Source organism: Chroicocephalus ridibundus, chromosome 14, assembly GCF_963924245.1.
Source record: "Chroicocephalus ridibundus chromosome 14, bChrRid1.1, whole genome shotgun sequence".
Classification (NCBI taxonomy): domain Eukaryota; kingdom Metazoa; phylum Chordata; class Aves; order Charadriiformes; family Laridae; genus Chroicocephalus; species Chroicocephalus ridibundus.
This window is the reverse complement of record NC_086297.1, coordinates 8,706,821-8,721,735: the sequence shown is the minus strand read 5'-3', so window position 1 is coordinate 8,721,735 and position 14,915 is coordinate 8,706,821. Positions and strand designations below refer to the sequence as shown.

At 56.6% G+C, this 14,915-nt stretch overlaps 1 protein-coding gene across 2 annotated transcripts in view; it reads left to right on the top strand.

Moving 5' to 3' along the window:
* EVPL (envoplakin) overlaps nucleotides 1-14,915 on the top strand; it is a 35,810-nt gene that overhangs the window by 5,271 nt on the left and 15,624 nt on the right. The window contains exons 2-9 of one of the 2 annotated variants that reach the window (XM_063352468.1): nucleotides 3,042-3,184; nucleotides 9,365-9,464; nucleotides 10,013-10,167; nucleotides 10,843-10,966; nucleotides 11,776-11,901; nucleotides 12,216-12,254; nucleotides 13,464-13,625; nucleotides 14,206-14,313. In XM_063352468.1, coding sequence (XP_063208538.1) covers nucleotides 3,111-3,184; nucleotides 9,365-9,464; nucleotides 10,013-10,167; nucleotides 10,843-10,966; nucleotides 11,776-11,901; nucleotides 12,216-12,254; nucleotides 13,464-13,625; nucleotides 14,206-14,313 — 888 coding nt within the window. In that variant the 5' untranslated portion in view covers nucleotides 3,042-3,110. Of the gene's footprint in view, nucleotides 1-2,817; nucleotides 3,185-9,364; nucleotides 9,465-10,012; nucleotides 10,168-10,842; nucleotides 10,967-11,775; nucleotides 11,902-12,215; nucleotides 12,255-13,463; nucleotides 13,626-14,205; nucleotides 14,314-14,915 lie in introns of those variants that run through there. The other variant, XM_063352469.1, reaches the window with a different exon arrangement.

The following is a 14,915-nucleotide window of genomic DNA, read 5'->3' as shown; positions in this document are numbered from 1 at the left end:
AGGCCTTTGGTAATGCTCTTTCAGATGGTCTTCTTGGAGACCTGTGCTTGGGTTTCCAGCCGCAGAGGAGAGAGTAGGTGGTGGGGCAGTTCTGCCCAGGGTTCTGGGGCACAGGTCCAAGTGCCAGGCACAGCTGTGTGGGTGGCGGTGGTGGAGAACTGGTCGAACTGGTCCCCTTGCCTGTTGCTTCTTGCAGGGCCTGGGTTAACCATTGTGCTCTGCCCTGGCACGACTGGGGCTGGTCTGAACAGAACCCGCGGAGGATCTGGAAGTGAGCTGGGCTGAAGCAAACAGTGCCCGTCCCAAGCGTTCCCCTGAGGATTCTTGCAGCGACGTCCCCTTCACCTGCGCAGGTCGGGGTGGCCGTCGCAGCGTGGGGGAGGCTGGGCTGGGGGCAGGGAGAGCATCCCTCCCCTCGCAGCAGGCGTTGGCCTGCAGCAGGAACTGGTTCTGGGCTGGATGTGGTGGCAGAGGCACTGGGCTGGCAAGACCCACAACCCAGAGCCATCCTTGGCTCTGCCTATGGCTTTCCCCAGCCACTCTTGTTTCCTGGGGCTGGGCTGGTGACAGACCCCGTGGGGCTTTGCTCTGGCAGGTGAGCAGGCAGCAAAGGGGAAGACATCAGGCTGGATGCTCAGCATCGCTCCTGGACCAGGACTCCAAACCCGGCAGGATCTGGCCCGGCTCTCCCGCTGGTGTCTGCGAGCGACGGGTGCTCCTCTGCCAAAGGCGCTGCCGCTTCTCCCATCAGCCCTGAGATTAGCCCCGTGTTTATCTGTCCCGGCTGCGTGCGGCACGGAGGACGCCGCTGCCTGCCAGAGCGTGAGTCTGTGTGTGCACAGGGGCGAGATCAAAGAGTATTAGCTTTTAAAAATTGCTCTGTCTTTCCAAGGGATCCTTGCCAGCTGGAGACTTGGCCGGGGGAAGGATCACACCTCTTGTTAAAGAGAGGAGAGGAAGGTGCTGTTTTGAAGCTTTCCGGGTGAGGAGCTGCAGCCCTCGGCTGGAGGCTGCGGGTGATGGATGGCTGGGGAAGCAGGCTGTGCGGGAAGGGGGGGGGGTGTTGCTATGTGCCTGGTTTGCTTTTTGTGCTAATTCTTAGAACTTCCTCCGCGTGCGAGCACGCTGTCTTCCCGGGGATTACAGGCAGTCCATCTTGTTCAACTGAGTTTCTTCAGAATTCGCAGGGTACTGATCCCCTCCCGGCTCGTGCAAAGAGCCCTGCAGAGAACAGCTTGTCCCGTGCAGCCACGGGCTCCGGTGTGCTCCTGCTTTGCCTGGCTACAAACTGAGGTCTGCTTGGCCTTAAACGCTCTCAACTGTTGTCCCTGGCCAGGCTTCATCTTGCTTTAAGCCTTTGAATGTAAATGCAGCAGGGTCTGGTCCTGTGGGCTACAGGTTCCTCCTCCCTGGGACCCCCCAGACTCGGTCAAAGACCATCTCAAAGAGCTTCGTGGCTGCCATTGGCCAGCTGGATGTTAATGGCAAAAGGGTGATCTCTCAGCAACCGCTTTCCATCGCCTCTGTAGACCTCCACACAGCGAAGCCAGGCCCTGAAGCAGGTCTCTGTTAACTCCAACCCCCTTGGAGGAGAGGTCACCCCTCCTCCTAAGGTCCACACCAGCCACCTCCCAGTGCTTTGAGCTGGGGGGACCTCCTTTCTTCATGCTTCTAAGATCTTGGCGTGAGAAGCAGGGCCCAAGCTATGATTCCACCATGAAAAGGTAGGGCTTTGCAGCTTGTAGGAGAGCAAAACCATAGCAGAAATCAAGTCCCTTGCAAAAGAGCCTTGTCCCACACGTGTCTTTCCCTCTCTCCTGAGACGTGATTTCTTTTGTGCCAATTTAAAGAGGACAAGGAGGTCACCCAGGAAGTGATGATGGACCCTAGGCCTTTGCCTGGGTTGTCCTTGGGCCACATGAATTGGGGAAGAGCAGCCACAAACCTGTGTTGACATCACGGGTGGCTGGTGCTTACGTGGGGGCTGTGGTCCCCATCCACTCCTGTCCGCTTCCTCTTCCATCCTCTGCCCTCCCTCCCTGCTCCTGCACCGGATAAGGATCCCGTGTGGCTGCGGGATCCGTGCTGGAGCAGCTGGAAACACAGGGTTCCCGGTTTGTGGGAAACTTTGAACTTTGCTTTATCTGCCACCCAGAGGATGTAGACGGCTGTGGTTTCGGAGAGCTGTGGGGCTGGGCAGCCCCACCGAGCAGCACAACCTGGACGGGCATCCCCTAGGAGCCACGGAGATGCCCGGGTGCTGTTGGGCTGTACTGGAAACCAGTTGTACTGGAAACCAGTTGGGACTCTGAACCTTTGCTCCACAGGGGAAAGAGCTGCCCAGAGGCAAAGCCTGCTCTAAGGTCTTGTGTAGACAGTGTCTGGGTAGAGCCTTAGACGCAGGTCTTTGGGGCTTTGGTACCCAAGTTTGTCCCAGAGCCTGAATCCCGCGGGTTGAGGCTCCTGTGATGCTGCGCTGGAGCTGCTGACCTTAGTTCTGCCATGAGCCCTCGGTGTTTTGCCAGGAGCCGGGGCCACCTTGTGCTGAGTCTGGGCCAAAAGTTTACTGAACTGCATAATAACATCGTGTTCTGCAAACTGGTAGTTCCCAAACTGTTGCTGCTGCCTTGGAAACATCTTGGTTGGCTTCGTCCGTAGGGCTTCTGCTGCTTCTCTCACTTTTTAAGCAGCTAATGCAAGAAGATGCTTTAAAATGTGTTTCAGTAGTGGCTGTGCACTCCCTCGAAGTCACCTTTGCAGACTTTTCCTCCCCACAGAGGCCGTGCTCTCTGCCCCTCTGCTGGGAAACTGCTGCACGGTTCTGGCTGTGTGTGCCAAGACGCTCTCCAAGCCAGGGCGAGGTCTCCCGTTCTCCCGCTGGGGCTCTGCTCTTTCCACCCTAAACTGGTTTTTCGAGTCATTTTTTCATATATGCCTCCATCGCTGCTGCTCACCTGCGCGTGGGGAGGAGCCTCCCAGAAACTGCTCTTTAGCGCGCCGCCGTCCTTCCCTCCCTGAGTCTTGTCATTCCATCCCCACAGACCGCAGCAGAGAGCCAGCGCCCACGACGGCTTCGCAGACTCCGGGAGACCAGCTAGGACCTCACCAACATGTTCAAGGGGGTGGGCAAAGGCTCCCCAAGCAGAAGTTCCCCCAGCAGAGGTTCCCCTGTCAAGCCTAGCAAGTAAGTGCGACTCCTCTCCTCTCTCTAAGCTGTCCTGCGGACCCTGGGGGAAGACGTGGGAAGAACGCTCGATGTCTCCTAAGAAAGTCTTTGTGGAGCAGCCAGAAAGTTGGGGCTCGCAGGGAGCTGCTGCCAAAACATGCTGCCCCAGCTGTTGTCCTTGTCTTTGGTGGGCTTTGTGCTCCAGCCCAGAAGTATCCGTGCTGCTCCCGGGACGTGCAGTGCCCCACGATGTGCTCGGAGCTGTGTTAATTGAGCAGGGAGGTGAGAAGCCCCTTTTGGGCAGGTAGGAGTAGGGAGAACAGACGTGGCCTCTTTGCTTGGGTGGAGCAGGCTCTGCTGGATGGCGAAGCGGACACCAGCCTGGATTTGGGATCCCCCGGACTCGCTGGTTGTGTGAGGTTGGTGCGATGCTGCCCTGGGATCTGGGATCCCTGGAGAGGGATGCTCAAGTGGTGGAGATGGGTGAGGAGTGGGTTTGCTGGTGACTGCTCTAGTCCGTCCTGGTGACAGGCTGGGTCTCAGCAGGTGGGATAGCTGAGGTTGCCTCTTTCAGGCCCGTCTGAGGCAGCACCAAAAGGAGCTGACAGCCATGTCCCCTCTGAAGAGATTCCCTAAGTTTTGGGGAGCGAGATGTGTGATGGGACCAGGATGTTTCCCTGGGAGCAGGGTGTCCCCTGGGAGGGGGTGCTCCTGCAGAGAGAGCGCTGGTCCCTCCCTTCAGCTGCAGTTGCCAACTCAGGGCTATTTTCCACCTTCCTCAGCAATTTTGCATCTCCTAGCGTTAGTGGGCCGATTCTGCAGGAATCCCTGTCCCTGAGGACAAGGGAGAGAAGGGGGTGCTGGCCCCATCCCTCGGGACCACCCAGGGCAGCAGCCCGGGCTGGCGTGTGTCAGACGCCCGGGTGGACATAGCAGGGTGCTGGCACCCAACCGCGCCGTTTATGGGGGCCAAACCCAACGTCTGCAAACAGCCTGTGAGGAGGGTGGTGGCCCGGTGCTGCTGGGTAGGGCAGCAGGACCTGGGGAGAGAGGGGATCCCCGCTGAGGCTTCCTTCCCCGTGCGGATGTCGGGAGCTGGTCCCCTGCCCCGCCATAGGAAACTGCCTCAGTGGAGCTGAGCACTCACAAACTCATCACGAAGGCAGATTTGGGGCTTCTCTGAACATCAAGCTTTTGTTGGGACCTGACTGCGGTGAGACGCTTCCCCAGAAGCCCCAGAGCCTTTTATACTTAGTTTAGCTGGTTTTAGCTGGCTTTTTGTCTCTGTTTTTAGTCTTGCTAATGCAATCTATCCTCCTCCCCAGCCTGTGGTGCATGCTGGCTTCCAAACCCAGGCTGGGGATTTCACGTGAGGCTTCCTGGGACAGCTGCTGCAGCCCCCGTGGTGCCGCAGGAGGGTTTGGGCCAGGTTCTCCCCCAGCGTGAGCCTCTCGGGATAACTGGAATCTCATCCCGGTGAGACCTCACACCTCTTTCCTGTGCAGGATGGAGGCTGGAGCCAGAAGCAGGGCAATTACTGAGCTAGTTGTGCTTGTTTTAGGAGACACCAACCATCAGACAAAGGCTAATTGGTTTGGCCGTGGCCCGGGGCTTGGTCAGCTCCCATATTAGCTGAGAAAATGAAGGTTGGCCCCAAGAACATGTTGATGGCCCATAGCTGTTCCTGGTGACCCTGAGGCCAGAACATCAACAGCAGTAGAGGTTCCCTGACTCCGGGGGTTCCCACTTAGTGGGTGCCGCTCCTGGCACGGACCGCTAGAGAAGGTACCTCATCTTAGTCCTTGGGACCATGGTGTTGAGCATCCCACCACCCAGGTCTGCGCTCGGTGGATCCATCCCAGGGAGGTGGTAATAAGTGCAGGTTTGTCCCCAAGGAACATCCTGGCTGTGCCCTGCTCTAGGAGGAGGCAGACGGCGTGGCAGAAAGGGAAAACTCACGGGAAGGTGGAATTGAATCGGATCTGGCTGGACTGGCTGCCCAGGTGCGATCTTGACAGAGGCCGTGGGTGGTTTTGGAGGTGGATGGCAAGTCATCTCCTGGTTTAACCATCTCCTGGGATTGCTGCTTCTGCCACCGCCTCCCCCTGTTTCTCCCCAATCAGTCTAGAGCAGCGTGGTCCTCGGGGGGACAAGCACAGGCTCAGGGGACTAACCCAGCACGGGTGGGCGATTGTTGGTGGCATGCAGTGAGTGTCTCAGGCTGGCAGGTCAGAGCATGTGAGGACTTCTGCGTGTCGGGGAGAACAGACCCAGCTTTGGGGTCTCCCTTGCGGCCATGAAGAAAAAGTCCCCTGGAAGGCAGGGACAGGGAGGGTGGGCGACTGAAGGGAGTGGGTGCTGTGGTCCTGCCCAAACGTGCTCTGGCAGGGGTGACCAGGAGCAGGGGACAGTCCTGCTCCTGCTGAGAGACGCCAGCCCTTGTGTGCAGTTGGACTGTCTAGGAGGCAGAAAGTGGTATGAGAAATGAACCAATTAATAATGATAATAATAGTGCTCTGCCTCTTCTAGGCATGAGATGGCCCTAGGGAGGAGGCCTGCCCTGGCTCTTGAGGAGGAGGAGCGGGAGGAGCTCTGCCTGCCACCTCGGCCGGCTTGGGGCTGCAGCTGTAACGCATGCACCATGAGTAGGGTCGGACCCGAGCCCCTCCATGGGATGCCCGACATGAGCACGGGCGAGCTTGCAGCTCCTCACACCCCCTCCGATGCCTGGCTGCCTCTCTGCAGCCCAAGTATCAGCATCTTCACCGTGAAACATGGGGCCCCGGTCTGCTCAGCTCTCCTTGAGTGACGCTTCTCCCGGGGGCAGCAGGGATGGGGCAGGAGGGACAGCCCCGAGGAAGGACAGTGATGCCTCTGTGTCACCTCAGGCTGCGTGGACGGGGGTTGGCATGGACAGGAGAGGCTCGCACTCCTCTCGGTATGGTCCGTGGAGGGTCTGTGGTGGTTTGGGCACTTCTTTAAGCGTGTATGGACTAAGCGGGTTCCTCAGCATTGCTCCCACCTCAACTGAGGAGCGAGGTGAGGGTGGGAGGCTCGGCTGAGGACAGATGGCTTCTCTGTTGTGCCCCAGGCCTTACTCTGGTGCCCAGGACAATGTGTAGCCATCCCTCTCCTCCCAGGACATCCCCCATCTGGCTTCAGTGCTCCTCAGCCCGGCTGCTGGCTACAGGGTCTCAGTCTCCTCCTCTGCCCAGGCTCCCTCCCTTGGCCGGCATGGAGACCTCCTGGCTCTCCTCTACAGGACACACAGGGGAGACCCCCTCTGGTCCTGAGATGGTGCTCCCCAGGAAGCATCACTTCTTCGCTGAAGATCAGGTTGTTTGCAACAGCATCCTCGTTTCTAACCTTGGGCGCCCCGTGCAGTGCAGAGGCAGCACAGGCTGGGGACGGGCAAGGCTGAGCCCCTGTCACCGGGAGGTTGTTGAGGTCTTTTCAGCCCATGGTTTTGTTGTGGCTCAGCCTAAACAGAGCTGATTCATGTGTCCAGCCTTGTGAACCAAGAGATGGGGTGTCCCAGTCTTTCCTTTAGCCAGGAAGGGGGTGCCATGAGGAATAAGGAGAATTTTATTTGCAATCTATCTACCCTCCCTGGGAAGGACGGATCCTCACTTCTCCCTTCTTGGAGCTGCACAGAGGTATCTGTGGTCACATCACAACAGGGCTCAAACTGGACACCCCATTCATGAACTTCCCAGGCAGGAGCAGAATTCAGACCTCTCGGGGCGGACGGGCTCCCCTGGCGCATGGGGAGAGGCGTCCATCCCCTGGGATGGTGGCCAGCCCGTGACTCACTCTCTCCTCCCTGCGCAGAGAGACCAGGCAGGAAATTTGGGTGGTGCTCAAGTATTTGCTCATGGGACACCACCTCATTCCAGGCGTGTCGAAGATGAGTGGGAGATTGTGTAACCACCTGGGGAGGGGGGGAACCTCCTGGGGCTTCCAGTCTGCTGTGCACACTCAGGTTCACGGCGACCGAGTCCTGGCTCTGCGCTGCTCCCACCCACCCTGTTGTGCTGGGACCTGGGGCCACCCTTTGTCCCCCTGAGCTCTGCAGTTTACCACAGAAAAAGCATCCATGGGGCACAGATCGGGTAGGAGGGATGTTTAACAGGGTATAAGACACAGGTTGTAGGAGACAGTGATGCTTTGATGATGATGATGAATGACCTGCTTGGGCTCTTTGGCTCCGTGATCCCCGGACTGAGACCCTGTAGAAGAGGGCACTGCCAGAGCGCAGCAGTCCCCCGTTGACTTCGCTGACGTGCGTTTTGCAGCAGGGAAGCTGAGGCATGGCCAGGAGACGCTGCCAACACAAAGCCCCCGAGGGAGCTGGGAGCTGCTGCATCGCAGGCTCACGCCACCCTCTTGGGAAATCCAAACTAAGGGAGGAGTCGGAGAAAGGGGACAGGAGGATGCTGTGAGCAGGAGCGCTGGGGCTGCGCCTCTGGAGCTACGTGGGCTCAGCCGTGGTCAGCATGGAGCCCACGTTTCAAGCCAGCTCAGCCCATCTGTGGCATCCAAGAGCCTGGGTTGGGGTGACTGTAACACTCAGTGGCACTGAACAGTCACTTGGGGCAGTAATATATGAACACTCCAGCATCTGCTCTAGCCTTTGGTATGAAACGCTGAATAGCTGGAGCCATGATGAGGAGCTGACGCAATGACAGAGCCATTAAGGGAACCGCTTCCCCTGGTCCTCTGCTGGATTCAGGGGCTAGGAAGGAAACCACGTGGCTGGAGGGCAGATGTGGATGGCTCTGCTGCAGGATATCACCTTTCTCCTACCTTCCTCCCCCACCAAAGGCACAGAGGAGGTTGTACTGCCTGACCCCTGTGCAACGTCCCATTGTTGCTGCTCAAACTCTTTCCGTCTGGTCTCAGACCCCAGAGTCAGCACGTAACCGAGCTGAGCCTCTGCTGAACTTTGTTCCACCCACCGTCATCCAAGGGCTCGAGTCCCTGGATGATGCTATCGACCCACACCCTCCCACCTCTGCTTGCCCACATCCTGGCAGCACTGCGCTCTCCCTGCCTGGAGGGTAGGGCCGGCACTCTCCTCAAGGGCAGATGCTATTAGAAACAACAGGACGTGAGGACAAAGGTGGCACCAAGGTTTGTGCTTCCTTGTCCGCAGGGAGCTTTGGGAACCATCCCGTGCCTTGCTGCGGGCTCTGGGTGCAGCTGTTTCAGCAGGGCTCTCGGCACTCATTCACGATAGCAGTGATGGAATAGGTGCTGTGATGGTACCATCGGTTGTGTGACGGCACCGGGGTGAGAGACAATAAGAAATGGTCTGATGGGGACCTTCAGTGAATCTTCACTGCGGTGAGGAGGGCTGGTAGTTGTGCTATGGGCTTGGGGAATTTGTCCCCAAGCCCTGAAAGCAGCGTGACTGCAACAGCCTACACAGTGCCCAGAGGGGCTTGTAGGCTGCGTAGCAAGTCCTTGTCCACTGCAGCCTGGTCCTGGGGTGGCACTGGCCTCTCCAGCATCAAAATGGGCTGACCTGCAGAGCGCTTTGCATGAAGGAAGACCACAGGATGGCAGTTCTGGGTCAGGCTGAAGGACCATCTCACCCACCTCTACCAGCAGCCGAGGGCAGACACCCAGGGAAGCTCCTCCAAACAGGGCAAGCATGTTGTGCTGCCTCTGCAGGGTCCTCTCCTGGCCTCCAGCCGTCTGTGGCTTCAGGTCTTCCTGAAGTTGGTGTTGGTGCATTTGTGAGCCCTACGGCAATTTTTTTTGATTGGGTTTTGTTTGTTTGGGTTTTTTTGGGGAGGGGTTGGCTTGGGTTTTTTTTTGTTGTTTTGGGGTTTTTTTTGGGGGGGTGTGTGTGTGTGTGGTTTCTCCACTGCTTTTTGAATCCACACGAACTTTGGAGCATCCGCAGTGTCCTGCGGTGAGGAGTTGCGCAGATGAGCCGCGTGGTGTGCAAAAAGCCACTGCCTGCTCGCTCTGAACACACCACCTCTTACCTTCAGTTGGCTGAAGGCAACAGCCAGGCACCGACCGCTTGTATCCATCCATGCCCTCGGTCACAGCTTAGACTTTCTTTGGAGACAAGGAGAACATGGGGGAAAGGCCTGAAGAGCCACACCTGTGTCAGGTCCTGGGAGGTGATGAAGAGAGTGAGAATTGCCTTCACCCACCCATCTGCTTTTCTGCTCCCTCTCTCAGGTCCTCAACAAATGAGCTGGCCGTACTCATCTCCCGCATGCAGACAAATGCCGACCAGGTGGAGAAGGACATCCTGGAGACACAGTCCAGGCTCAAGGAGGTGAGTTGTGGCGGAGGGTGGTGGGAAGGGGAAAGGCTTTGCCTTGAAATGCAGGTGGGTGGGAAGGGGAACGGCTTTGCCTAGAAATGCAGTGTCTGGGATAACAGGTCAGGTGTCTGCTCTGTGCGTCAACTTGCTGGTGCAGGTTCGGGGGCTGACTCGAGGCTGGGGAGGAACAGAGCGCCCTGCAGAGCCTCCCAGCCCCTGGGGCTGTATACTGGGGCCTCTCAAATTCTAGCCTCCGTGCCTTCTGCTCAGTGCCTCATGCTTCCCACAGCCAAAGCTGTCTCACCTACAGCAGCGCAGACCTGTGCCTCCCAGCAACCCCAGAGGCGGGCAGCCAGCCCGACCCACACGGGTGCCCTGGGTGGGAGAGATGCTGAAGCTGGCAGCTTGGCTGGGCAAACACTCCCCAGCAGCACCCTGGCCACCAGGGTTCCATCTGTGGTTGGTGTGTTGAGCATCCAGATCCATTGCCTTGGCCAAGGAATGTTGTGAGATCTGCGTGGTCCAACCAGGCTTTTTTCTCTGTCTTCCCTGGTCTCCAGGATGCCAGCAATCATGGGAAGAACAAGCCCTTTGAGTTCCAGCAGGAGAATGCCAGGAACCTGAAGGAAGCGGAGACCCTGCTGAAGGACCTTTTTCTGGACGTAGACCGTGCCAAGCGGCTGAAACACCCTCAGGCTCCTGAGATAGAGAAAGAGTAAGTCCAGCTGGGGGGACTGATGTGATGGGGGCACTGAGCGATTGGGAACCCTCCTAGGATATAGGCTGATCTCCAGTCGTTGCCGTGAGAAGTAGTGTTTCACCCTTCTTCCCATACACTCTAGCCTTAAAATCAGGTCTTCTGCCAATATATGGTAAACGTAGTGGTGTGCAGGGTGGCTGCCAGAGTGATCATCCAAGAGTTCCCCGTCTTATTTGGGAGCTCTTGTAAAAGGTACCAGAAAAATGCAGAGCTAAAATGTGGCCCCATTCCCAGGTCAAATCCCCTTTTCCTCCGCCTTTCCCAAAGTGAATGCCTTCTGTTCAGGCAAGCAAAATTGGCTGTTCAAATGGGAGAAGAGTTGGCCTCTGGTGTTTTGCTTCCCTTCGCTCTCCAGCCCTTCTAGGTGGAAATCAGGAGGGAAGAGTTGTTTTCTAGCTGGGAAGGGACAGCCCTCATCTCCCTGCAACTTTCTCTTGGGTTGTAATTCCTGAGACATCCCTGGAGATGGAGAGCACCAGGGCAAGTGCCTCCATTGCTGGAGGAGGCCACGTCACAAAGGGACAACAAAGCAGCCTGGGTCTTACGGGTGAAATCTAGGCTCTACAAACCACACTGCGGTTCTCCCCCTTGCAAACTGACACAGAGACGTCTGCTTTTTCTCCTTGGCAGCATCCAGCAGCTCCACGACCGCGTGACGCAGCTCTGTTCAGAGTACCGGGCCCTCTACGAACAACTGAACATCCCTGATGTGGGGCCCAGGGTAGACTGGGCCAGGATCTTGGACCAAAAGATGGTAACAGCAGCTAGTTTTAGATGTATCTCCCAACTCTCCAAGGCCAGATAATGTCCACTATTGCCTGTAGGGCTCTGCCAGCCATCACAGAATCGTAGGGTTGGAAGGGACCTCTGGAGATCATCTAGTCCAACCCCCCTGCCAGAGCTGCGTCAGCTTAGAGCAGGTTGCACAGGAACACGTCCAGGCGGGTTTGGAATGTCTCCAGAGATGGAGACTCCACCACCATCACGTGCTCAGCATCATGCAGGGACATTGGGGGTGGTGGAAGTAACTCAGTTGCTCTGGACAGGAGAAGGACTCTCCTCCCACCTCTTAAAACCCTCTGGAGGACCCTCTTGATTGACCCCTTCAGATTAAGAGCTACCAGACAGGGATCAGGTAGAGATGCCCTCCTGTGGGATGAAAGGATGGAGAAGGTGATGTCAAGGACTTCACAGCCCTGCATCCTAGGGTTTCACGCTGCAAGATCGTGGGTACGTGCAGTACCCAGTTTGGAGTCAGCTTGGATTCCCTTGAAGGTTGGGTGGTAGCTACACCCATCCACTGCATGGCACCGTGGGGGAGCGTGGCTGGTTCGGCTTAGGTTGGTACACCACAAGGTTTTATGGTCTGGTTATCTTTGCCCCTCTGTACGGCTGGGGAAATGGCAATCAACAGCAATCACGGTAAACAGCAACAAGATCCCTTCCCTTCCTCCTGGACTGGTATCAGATACCGGATCTTTTCATACCCTGCCAGCATTCACTGGGGCTTTTCCCTGAAATGAATTCTTTTGCTTTAGTCTCTGCCTAACTCCTTTTGCACAGAAACAAGTCAACGCGGGACAGTACGGCCCCGGCATGTCAGAGCTGGAAAAGCAAATAGCTGAGCACAACATCCTCCAGAAGGAGATTGAAGCCTATGGCCTCCAGATCAAGAACCTCCACTGTGGGGTAAGGCACCCTCCATCCCCTCCTTGGTCCCATCTGCTCCGCTCGGGACCCTGTAGGCTCCGCTCGCTGTCTGGCCGCGTGTCCCATCCTCTCCTCCGCAGGGTGAATGTCCACCCTGCTTCTGCAGAGGGCATGGGGAGACCTGAGCTTGGACAGATCAAGCCATACAGGGGCCAGGAAGGTGGTTCCTGCAAGGTTTCTAATGCACCTTCCATAAATCAACTCGTCGGTATCTACCACCTGTTTTAGTAACAGCTTTTTTCTCTATATCTTTTTTTTTTTCCCCCCTTGGTCTTGTCCGTGTTGTAACCCAGGACGTGGCAGATTTAAAGAGCCAGTACAAGGACTTGCTGGTAAGCTTCTCGGTGGTTTTCTGGACAGACGGGGTGATACAGAAGAGTAACACCTTCCCTGACAGACAGGGGATGCCCAGCTCACGGCAGGAGCTACCTCTGGTCTTATCCAGTGAAGTTGTGTCCCTCATTTTCTTACCCCATTTCCTTCCTGCCTTGGAATGGGTGTAAACTGAGAGCAGGCTCGCTGATCTCAGGGGAATGCTGTGGGTGAGATCTGCGACTCCTCTTTGTGGATCATTGATCTGGAGTTGCCCGTGTGTCCGTGAGCTCAGGGCTATGGATGTGGGAGCAAGAAACCCTGTCCCAGCCCACAGGCTCTTCCAAATCAGGATTGCAAATGTTGAGGCTTGTACTGGTCCCTAACAGGAGTTCCAGAGAGGAAATGAGCAGCTGGAGCAAAGGAGGTGGCCGGGAAGAAGGTCCTGGGTTTAGCTAACTGGGCCCGTAAGGGTTAATGCTGAGAAATGGTATTTGTGAGAAATACAGCAGAGCTGGGCCAGCTCTCAGGCTGCCCGAGGCATCAGCCCACACCTGAGATTCTGGTTAGACAAACATATCCCGTCTGTGAGGAGGGAAAGGGAACGGCAGCCCCATCAGATAAGGGCAAGCGGCAGCAGATGCCTTACCAAGGTCTCTGGGAATCTCCTGGCGGATGCTCAGAGGGCTGGAGCACCTCTCCCGTGAGGACAGGCGGAGAGAGTTGGGGGTGTTCAGCCTTGGAGAAGAGAAGGCTCCGGGGAGACCTTGTTGCAGCCTTTCAGTACTTCAAGGGGGGTGATAAGAAAGATGAGGACAAACTTTTTAGCAGGGCCTGTTGTGATAGGACAAGGGGTAATGGTTTTAAGCTAAAAGAGAGTAGATTTAGGCTGGGTATAAGGAAGAAATTTTTTGCAATGAGAGTGGTGAAACCCTGGCCCAGGTTGCCCAGAGAGATGGGCATCCAGTCCCCAGAAATAGATGCCCCACCCCCAGAAACATTCAAGGTCAGGTTGGAGGGGGATCTGAGTGACCTGATCTAGTTGAAGTTGTCCCTGCTCATGGCGGGGGGGTTGGACTAGATGACCTTTAAATGTCCCTTCCCACCCAAACTGTTCTATGATTCTATGCGCAACACAAGCGGGGTCCTGGGGAGAAGGATGAGGAGGAGGGGAAAGGGGCTCCTCAGCCTGAGCACCAACGCTGTCTCTCCCCTGTGTGCACGGGCAGAAAGCTTCCATCTGGCGTGGGCAGAGCCTGGGCAGCCTGTACCACCACCTCCAGGGCTGCACCAAGGAGCTGGGATACCTGACGGACCAGCAGACCAGGATCCTGAAGCAGGACTGGAGTGACCAAATGATGGACGTCCAGAGCATACGTCGGGAGTATGAGGTGAGCTCTTGGGATGGCAGCCTGTCCTGCCATCGGGGCAGGAGATTTGCAGGGTGGATCCCAGCCTCCTAGACATCCACCACCAGCCCTGAGCCTGGTGCTTTCCCAGGGCAGCCTGAAAGCGCCAGGCACAGAAACAGGAGGTGGAAGAGGTGTTGTAGATCCATGCTGGAGTTAAGGATGAGCCCCTGTGTGTCCCCTCCTGTCCCCTGAGCTGGCATGTGAGACCATATATTACAGAGCTGTTGGTGGGGCTCAGTGGTCAGAGGGGAGGGAAGGGCTCAGTGTCATGTCAACCTCAAAGTCCAAAGTACACCACCCAGTGACTGCTACATGCTGGGACCAGGAAGAAGAGAGGGATAATTGCTTAGGAAAATGCTCTTTGAATGAATGCCCTGATGCTTTCTGAGGCCCAAGCGTGTCTAATTTGTTTTAGCTTTGCCCAGCCCCTTCTTTTTTTTAAAACACAAACAAACAAGGATGGCTATGCTTTGGGAGCCTTTTCTCTGCTACGTGGGCTTTGGTGCCCCAGGAGACCGCTCTGTGCTCCCTCTGTCATGAAGTTTCTCTTCCCCTTCAGGATTTCAAGTCCAACGAGCTGCTCAGCCAAGAGGAGTTTGTGAACCATCTTCAGGATGATGGGGACAGGATGATTGAGCTAAAGCACCCAGCTGTCAAACCTATCCAGGTAGGGAAAGGGGGTCTCCTCCCAAACCCTACAAGAGAATGAGAACGCTTTCCACAATTTGTGGATCAAGAGCCAGGAGACAGGTTGGAAGAGACCTTTTCTGCAGAGCCTGCTGTGTTCTCTTTTCTCATGCACTTCACCAACTGCACTGCAGCACCTTTCTGCCTGCTCCAGCCCCATGGGGAGGCTGGGCGCAGTCCAGGGTCTTCACCCCTTCAGAAGACAGCGGCTAAGATCTGTGTGCTGGGACCAGCTCCCGGTCTGGTGCTCAGACATGTGGTCAATGCAGCCACATTCATAGTGCTGTGAAACTCCAGCTATGACACAGCATGACTTCTCCCAGATGAAACCAGCTCCGAAGTTGTATTTCCAAGCCTGCAGATGCAGCGGCAAGCTGAGGTGGGCTCACAGCCACCCACACCACCGCAACTGAGACCCCTTGAGAAATGGCGGCTGCTCTGTGTGAGCCAGGTCCCTGTGGAGCCGTCTGCTTGCTCAGGCTCAGCGTCAGGCAATGCCGGGGCATGGCTTTGCCTCTGCTCAACAGTGGTCTTTAGCCTTCCTCTGATCTCTAGGACTTCTGGGGAAAGGAGACTGGTGGT